Below are 8,958 nucleotides of genomic sequence, written 5' to 3' on the forward strand. Positions count from 1 at the left end.
AAAGCCCGTGCGCCACAACTATTGAGCCTGCGTGCCACAACTACTGAAGCCCACGCGCCTAGAGCCCATGTTCCGCAACAAGAGAAGCCACCGCAGTGAGAAGCCCGCACACCGCAATGAAGAGCAGCCCCCATTCACTGCAACTAGAGAAAGCCCATGTACAGCAACAAAGACCCAATGCAGACAAAAATAAATAAATAAATTTATTTAAAAGAAGCTGCTGTATAAAAAATAAAATAAAATTCAAAAAAATAAGTAAATAAAATTAAATTTAAAAATTGAGAAACCATTAGCCAGACTCATCAAGAAAAAGAGGGAGAGGACTCAAATCAGTAAAATTAGAAATGAACAGGTGAATTCTATCAAACATTTAGAGAAGAGCTAATACCCATCCTTCTCAAACTCTTGCAAAAAACTGCAGAGGAAGGAACACTCCCAAACTCCTTCTATGGTGGCACCATCACCCTGACCAAGACCAGACAAAGATACTACAAAAAAAGAGAAAATTACATACCACTATCACTGAAGAATATGGATGCAAAAATCCTCAACAAAATACTAGCAAACAGAATCCATCAACACTTTAAAAGTATCATACACCACGATCAAGTGGGATTTATCCCAGGGATGCAACGATTCTTCAATATACACAAATCAATGTGATACACCACATTAACGAATTGAAGAATAAAAACCATATGATCATCTAATAGATGCAGAAAAAGCTTTTGACTAAATTCAACACCATTTAGCAACCCAATCAAAAAATGGGCAGAAGACCTAAGTAGACGTTTCTCCAAAGAAAAGGCACATGAAAAGCTGCTCAACATCACTAATTATTAGAGAAACGCACATCAAAACTACAACGAGGTGTCACCTCACACCGGTTAGAATGGGCATCATCAGAAAATCTACAAACAATAAATGCTGGAGAGGATGTGGAGAAAAGGGAACCCTCTTGCACTGTTGGTGGGAAGGTAAATTGATACAGCCACTATGGAGAACAGTATGGAGGTTCCTTAGAAAACTAAAAATATAACTACCATACAACTCAGCAATCCCACTACTGGGCATATACCCAGAGAAAACCATAATTCAAAAGGACACATGCCACATGCACCCTAAGTTCACTGCAGCACTATTTAGAATAGTCAAGTCATGGAAGCACCCTAAATTACCATCGACAGATGAATGGATAAAGATGTGGTACATATATACAATGGAATACTACTCAGCCATAAAAAGGAACGAAATTGGGTCATTTGAAGAGATGTGGATGGACCTAGAGACTGTCATAGAGACTGAAGTAAGTCAGAAAGAGAAAAACAAATACCATATACTAACGCATATATGTGGAATCTAGAAAAATGGTACAGATGAACCAGTTTGCAAGGCAGAAACACAGATGTAGAGAACAAATCTGTGGACACCAGGGGGGAAAAGCAGGGGGGTGGGTGGGGGGATGAACTGGGAGATTGGGATTGACATATATACACTAATATGTATAAAATAGATAATAAGAACCTGCTGTATAGCACAGGGAACTCCACTTTGCTGTACAGCAGAAACTAATACAACACTGTAAAACAACTATACCCCAATTTTTTAAAAAAATGAGTAAATACCTTGAAAGTTCTAAAATAAAAAAATAAAGATAACATTGAGAAGCAAGAAATGCTACTGAGGCACATGGTCACAAAAAATTATTCAAAACTGAAGTACCAATAGGAGTAACTTTGTCAAAATCACATGAAAAATATGCTAGAGGCTGTTTGGAAAATTGGAAAATAAAAAAATGTAGCAATGTGTACATCTTCATGTGTTCAGGGCATGTCCTCAAAAATGGTGCACACCTGCTTCCATACAAGTTGTGTTCCATCACTTACACACAGAACAGTCATCACCATCGTGTACATACAGACCGTTAAAGGATCCAGGTTAACAGGGAAACTCGGCTTCCAACCCTCAGCTCTTGGGTTACTCAAGCATGGTCAGCATCGGCCAAACACCATGAAATTTACCCTTAGCCTGAAGATTCAGAGTGCAAAGATCATTGATATTGAAAATCAAGCTATGTGAATGAGGACAAAAAAGAAAATAGACCCCGTGCTACCACCTGTTGCTGTTAGAGTTTCCTGAGGCAAGAGCGCTGGAGAAGGAGTTGGAGCCCACCTCAGCGGAGTTCTGAAACTGACTACTCAAGCTTCCCCCTAGATGCCCTGCCATCGTGGGGCTGGAGCCTGCTCTTTGGGTGGTGGAGAGGGTGGAGACAGTTCAAGAAACTTTCAACTTCAAACCAGGTCCTCTTAATTAGCAAGTTATTCCTCCTCAGGGAAGCAGCTTCTCAATCCTCAGGCATCACTGCTCTACCTCGTCCAACCTCCAGGGGGCATTAAGTGCTCTGTTCTACAACAGCGATAGGCCAACCTGTCAGCATCAGAGGTAGACGGACTGTGATAGGAGCTCATGGGGCCAGTACAAGCAGGGCTTCCTCTCTTCCCTTCCCATCGTGTGCTGGTAACACTTCACAAGCAACTATTCTACGGTCCCCCAGAGGTGCCTACTGAGACGTCCAGACAATCAGAGGAGACACAGATGAATCAAAAGCAGGGTTTACTTTTCTACCAAATTCTCCAATCCATGTTCCAGCCAATGGATGAAGGGTAAATCAGACCCCACAGACTCTTGGTAAAAACAGTTTTAACTTTCTACAGGAAAAAAAAAGTTATTTTTTTTTCTTTAGTAAAGTTCCTAGGCATTTGGAAGCAGATGAATAAATTTCACATATTGAATGGTCTGTGCTTTCTTCTTTAATGTATTCAAATGTTCCCTCCCTGCTGCCTCTTCTGTGATGAGGCCCCGAAAATAGTTCTGCAACTGCACCGACCGTCTTATTTCCGGATCACTCTATCGTCTGATACCCTAGAACCATGGTTATGATTTTAACTGATAATGGCCCAAGAACAGCTGAAAAGATCTCAGTTAAACTCTTCAAACCTTCTTTGAGTGCCTACTATTTGCTGGGCATAGGCTAGGCACTAGGCAGTGATCCTGCTGGTTCTGAGAAAAGTAAATGGCGCTACAGAGAGGAGTTTTCCTCCCTAGTGGCAGGAGGATGTCTGCTGGGGACTGAGAGAACCAATTTCTCCTCTGGTTCTACCCCCTGGGGTAGGTACAGGGCTCAGGTCCCGGAAACAGATGCTGTGTCTCTTCTGACAGGTGCTGCCATGGAAGAACCATGAGCAGTTTCTAAACAGCTGTGGAATTTGCTCCACAATCCACATAGTGATGTGTCTCCAAGGAGCTCTGGGTCATGTGGCCAATGTAGGAAATCTTCACTGAAGTTCTAGGGAAAGGAAAACCAACGAGAATTAATTGTTTCTGAGACGAAATAAGTAAGAAACACTGCCCAAGTAATTTCTTGCAAGCTCAGGCAGTAATATCCACAGGTCCTAGATACGTATCTTCATGGTTACATAACCAGGAGATCAGAGGATCTTTCCACATCCCCAGAGACACTGTGCCCTGAGCTGACCCTCTAAATATGTGGTTCTGAACCGGGGACGATTTTAACCCACAGGGGACTTCTGGCAACGTCTGAACATTTGGGGTTGTTACAACTGAGTGGGGGAGGAGGTGGTGTTACTGGCATCTAGTGGGTAGAGGCCAGGCTGTAAAACGTCCTACAAGGCACAGAACAGCCCCTCGCAACAAACAACTGTCTGGCCCAAAATGTCAATGGCGCCAAGGCTAAGAAACCCTGCTCTAACCCTCCTATTTCAAATGTCTGCAGCAGAACCCTGTCACTTGCAAATTTAACAGCCACGGTTCTAGAAACTACCCTACCGGTCCATGACAATGTGGTAATTTGTGTGGCTACAGAGTAAGTCTGGCCAGATGCCCAGGGCTGATGCCTTGAGAAAGCTTTTCTTTTCTTTACTATCAGGATTCTAAAGGGATCACACAACTCGACCCCATTTCATGGAGAAAATTCTACAACTAACCGTTCACCGTGATCCTGGTGATTTGTGACAGGGATTTGGACACTGTATCTAAACGACAGCAAGGCTCTGCTGTGTCTGTGCCTGTAAGGTACTATCTTTTCTTTACTAGTTCCATCAGGATTCTAAAGGGATCACACAACTCGACCCCATTTCATGGAGAAAATTCTACAACTAACCGTTCACCGTGATCCTGGTGATTTGTGACAGGGATTTGGACACTGTATCTAAACGACAGCAAGGCTCTGCTGTGTCTGTGCCTGTAAGGTACTGGGCATCCCCCCTTTGGTCTGTGGGTCCCACAGGCTCTCCTGAGCAAAGGTGGCCAGCTCACGTGGCCTGACGGTCCAGGCTCAAACACAAAGGCCCTGGACACAGGGAAATGAGCAACGTACCGCATGAAGACCACTGTGTTGTGCACCAGGATATCGGGTAACCTGCAGAAGAAGCTGCAAAACAGCAAACAGAGAAATGATTGTTTTTGTTTTTGTTTTTGTTTTTTTAAGAAAAGGCGAATCGGCACGAGTGCTGAGTTACACTGTCAAACTGAGGAGCAGTCAGCCCCGTTTGGGTACCTCCCCTGCCCCACACCCGCCCTTCTGGCTTAAGTGCTGTCCTGGCTCACTAGTTCCGAGTCCCCACAAGTGTCCTTCCATCCTCCCACATCATCATCTTTTTGTTTGTTCATACCCATCACAAAATGCTGTAGCTTGGAAATGTTTCTAGTGGCCTAACGTTCTCTTTCAGAAATTTGAGCGCTTCAGTCACATATCAAATACCACATCCTGGGCTTCGCTGGGGGCGCAGTGGTTGAGAGTCCGCCTGCCGATGCAGGGGACGCGGGTTCGTGCCCCGGTCCGGAAGGATCCCACATGCCACGGAGCGGCTTGCCCCGTGAGCCATGGCCGCTGAGCCTGCGCGTCCGGAGACTGTGCTCCGCAACGGGAGAGGCCACAACAGTGAGAGGCCCGCGTACCGCAAAAAAAAAAGAAAAAAAAAAAAATACCACATCCTCCAAATAAACTTCAAGATGGCCCAAACTAGGGAACCCACAGGCCCAAGGCTGGAACTTAAGGCAGGACCGGCCCCCAACAATTGAGCTCAACTCTGAATCCCTTTCATCCAGTAAAAAGCACACATGTAGAGAACACTGTCCTTACTACACATAGGAAAATGGTCCTCCCATCTCAGCCTTCACGGTAAAATTCACCTGAAAATAAGACACCAGAGTCAGTCTGTGGCTAAGGAGGCTTGACAGAGAACAGTGCTACAATCTGCAACACAAGGACCTGAGAGCATTCTTCTACCACATACAAAATATTTCCCCAAGACTGTCCCTGATCCAGACGGTGAGCCTCTAACAAATCTTCCAACCTCTTCCCCGTTGACAGGCCAATGGACCACATGGCCTCTCCTCGATTGCTGGCAAATTGCTTTCTCCGACAAATTCTTTTGTTCCTGTAACACTTAAATGCTAGCTGATTTTTTTCCCTAAGTTTTCATAATTACAGAGCTCATCACGTCTTCCTCATCAACCAGTTGCTACAAGTGGAAATGAGGAGAGGAAGAGGAAAGTAATGAGGTGACAGCATTCCACAGTGCCTACTCTTTTCTCAGGCCCACGGGGCCAGGATCCTAAAAGGACGGCATACCAGATGCTCGCTCCGAGGTGGAATGAGGGAGATGTTAGTTGTCACATATGACCCAACCACGGTGTTCATGTACTGAACCTGGCTGGACAGGCTGGTCACCGCCACAGAGTAGAAGTTGGAATTCCTGATTTTCAGGGTGGCCTGCATCAGAGCAAGAGAGGAAACACGTGTAAGTGTCCTGGGTACAAGACTCACAGGTGCACAACCCAGGAAGGGAGGCCCTAATCTTACCGTGATGGCGAGGATTACAAGGGAGTCCTGCTCATTAAACGTGACTTTCACCACTTTGATGCCGTCATCATCCACGAGGACCGAATGTGGAAACAGGAAGAAAACCACCAAACCAGATGCCAGGAGACAGAGCAGAACAGACAGGAGGACATACTGCTTACTGCAAACGACAAAGCACATGACCAACCCAGGCAGTCAGATATCAAGGTCCAATCAGTCAAGATTAAATGCAAAAGCAGGAATGAGGCGGGGAGGGACAAGAAAGTGAAAAGAGCAAGGAATCACAAACCAGGAAAGAGTATGTGGAGCGGGTTCACAAACCCATCTGAATGCTGTCTGCCGTCTGGGAAGAGGAACTGTGTGGACAGAAACATCTCACCTGCCAGGACACCCTCTTCTCCAATTCCTACTGATTCAAGTTCCTTCATTTGGCCCTCTGCTCTCAAAACATTTCTAGCTTCAAGTTCCCTTCCCCAGACTGTGATGGGGGCAGAGACATCTTGCTTGAGCAAACAGTATTAAAGCAAGTGGGGAATTTACAGGAACAGATAATGTTTTCAAGAAGTTAAGTGGCATTCATACACAGAAGAAGGGCCTAGGGACCACTGTAGGCATTAACAGGAGAGACGCAGGTGACTCACGTTCTCTGAGGACGCAACCTCTGATCACTGTGTGGGATCAAAGCCACCAACTCATTTACTTGCTCTAGAAAAGAAACAAACAACAATTTCGGTAAAATAAACCCCACGTGTTGCAGTACTTTCCATCACATACACAGCAGCCTGTCACAAATATACCTGTCTGGAATTAGACGTTTCTAAGATACCAGTTTTATATTTGGGGTCTAATGAACAAGAAACAAGTAAATACGTAGAGAGCGCTACAAATTACAAAATATCTATCAGTGCTCCCAGGGCAGTGATGTGGAAGTTGAGAAATCTAGGATCTTGTTCTGGCTTTACTGCATGGCCTTGAGCTGCTGCATGGCTTTCAGCTATGGCATAGCCGTGGGGAAGTCATTACCTCTCTAGGCCACTGTGTCCTCATCTGTAATACGAAGGCTTTGGAGTGAATGGTTTCTAAGGTTCTTACCAGCTCTAAACCTCTGTGACCCTCCGTCTACACCGTTAAGACTTTTTGAGCGCCAACTTCGTGATAGATGATTCTGTACCCAATCCAGGCTCCACGCCTGGGCGTGTTTTTCTCCCTCCACTTGACTTATTTTTCAGATCTTAGGTTGTTAATGATTCACTACCTGCTTCCTTGAACAGAAGCTTCCAAGATGGTGTCTGCTCCTCCCCCACAAAGCCATGCCAGGCCTTATGAGCGAGAGCAATAAAGAAATGGGCCTGTCAACAAATCCCACAATCAAGAGCAAGCCAAATGTTCCAAACCAAGGAAACGACGAACAAAAGAGTGGAAGTGAAGAAAAGCAAGGCTTTCAAATACTGGGAAACCTAGAGAAGTTGTGGAACCTGCCCAAGTTTATCAAGTCAGCTCAGCTGGCTCCTTCACAGGGCATGGCCTATGACTGTGGTACTGCCGCCTAGGAGAAAAGTTCTGGCTGGGAGACCGGAGAAGCCCTCTGGGTATCCTGGAATTCTCCTTGGGGAATCATCCTTCCCATGATCACCAAAGACTCTCACCTGTTGGAATGTAGCCTGTCCCCTGGCACGTGAGACAGGTGATGCTATCTCGCCCTGTGAACTCCACATACGGGAACTGAGCAATGGCTTCTTCCTGCTCCCGTTCAGCCAGCAAATCCTCCCTGTCATCTGCCTTCTTCCGCTTGCAAGAAGGGGGGTGAGCATAAGCGGACTGCTGGGACCCCATGGCCGGGATGTGCCACTTGTGTCATGTCCTAGGATGCAATGAGGCAAGTGAGTGCGTGTTGGTGGCCGTGCATCTTTCTGTGAGAAAAGTGAGAACACAAAAATGACCAAATTGCCGTCCTGAATGTGATCCCAAACACCTGCACAATTTCTAGCAGGCTCCTCGTTTTGTAGCAGTGCTCCCTAACCTCCCTCTGACTCCTGACACACACAGCCGGAGAAACGCGGCGCCAGCTCTTCACAGCCCCACGGCTCAGTTCACCCCAGCTCCCACGTGGTCCAGCCTCACCCCTTCCTGTCCGCTATTTGCAAACTCTGTGCCCTCCTCGAGAAAACCTCCCCAACAATCAACAGGCACCAAATTAATAACAGGCCTCAAAGATTCCCCATCCCCCTCCACTCCCAAACCCAGGAGGCGGGCTGAGGTCACGCCCCTTGGCAAAAAGCGCGCTCCGAGCCCACCGGAGTCGCCCAGGAGGGAGCAAATGCCGAAGGTTCCAGACCTGCAGGGCACGAACTCCCGGCAGCTCCTTCACGGGCCGGACCGCCAGCCACCTGCCCGCTTCAGCGGGTTTACCTGCCTCTTCGGTCTTCGGAACTGCCCGCACTCGATGCGCACGCGCAGAATGGCAAGCTGGCCCGGGGACGCCGGCGTGAGCGCGCGCGTGCGCTCTTCGCGGCCCTGCTGACGGTGCCGGGAGAGGGCAGCAGAGAGCTGGTGCGGGGGTTCGGGTTGGAGCAGTACTTCTCGGGGCTTGAGGCTGGTGCAGTGGAGATGATTGAGTCCCCCAGAAATGCTGGGAAAGGCTCAAGTTTCCAGAGGAAGAGGAAGGCGGAAAGAGCCGGCAGCCAAAGCCATTCTCAGCTATTCTCTGAGCACAGGGGTTGTGTGGAGACGCCGAGGGTAAAAAGTGCATCAGACACAGAACCTGCCCTCATCCTGCTTTAGGGCGTCCCCTTCCCCGGCCCTAGACACACACACAAGGCATGCACATAAGGGGTTAGAGGACACTTTTTAAAGGGCGGGTTTCTTTGTAGGGACTGCCTGGTTGCGCTTCGCCTGCAGCAGAAGGAAGCAAGCGAGGGCAGACTTTAAGCAGGTGAAGTTATAAAGACGATGCTGGGGAGAGGAGAGATTCTGAACTGGGTGAATGGGGGCCATGCCCTGCAATGTGGAGGGAGGCTGGCGACCTTCGAGGTCTCTGCCATCTCCACTTCTCTCTCCTCCTTCTCCTGTGAAGA

At 47.4% G+C, this 8,958-nt stretch overlaps 1 protein-coding gene across 4 annotated transcripts; it reads right to left on the reverse strand.

Moving 5' to 3' along the window:
• Positions 1-2,596: 2,596 nt before the first annotated feature.
• Positions 2,597-8,320, reverse strand: TMEM106C (transmembrane protein 106C). 4 transcript variants are annotated; one of them, XM_024737148.1, is made up of 8 exons: positions 8,220-8,320; positions 7,531-7,745; positions 6,526-6,589; positions 5,885-6,044; positions 5,654-5,794; positions 5,162-5,211; positions 4,397-4,450; positions 2,597-3,346 (listed from the first exon to the last, which is right to left on the reverse strand). In XM_024737148.1, exons 2-8 carry the CDS (start codon positions 7,715-7,717, stop codon positions 3,250-3,252), a joined length of 753 nt encoding a protein of 250 aa, XP_024592916.1. In that variant the 5' UTR covers positions 7,718-7,745; positions 8,220-8,320; the 3' UTR covers positions 2,597-3,249. The 4 variants fall into 4 exon arrangements, with proteins under 4 accessions (XP_024592916.1, XP_024592917.1, XP_024592914.1 ...); XM_024737149.1 differs by having other exon boundaries at positions 7,531-7,794; XM_024737146.1 differs by lacking the exon at positions 5,162-5,211.
• Positions 8,321-8,958: the final 638 nt, after the last annotated feature.

The sequence above is a fragment of the Neophocaena asiaeorientalis genome, unplaced genomic scaffold, assembly GCF_003031525.2.
Source record: "Neophocaena asiaeorientalis asiaeorientalis breed wild unplaced genomic scaffold, Neophocaena_asiaeorientalis_V1.1 scaffold134, whole genome shotgun sequence".
Lineage (NCBI taxonomy): Eukaryota > Metazoa > Chordata > Mammalia > Artiodactyla > Phocoenidae > Neophocaena > Neophocaena asiaeorientalis.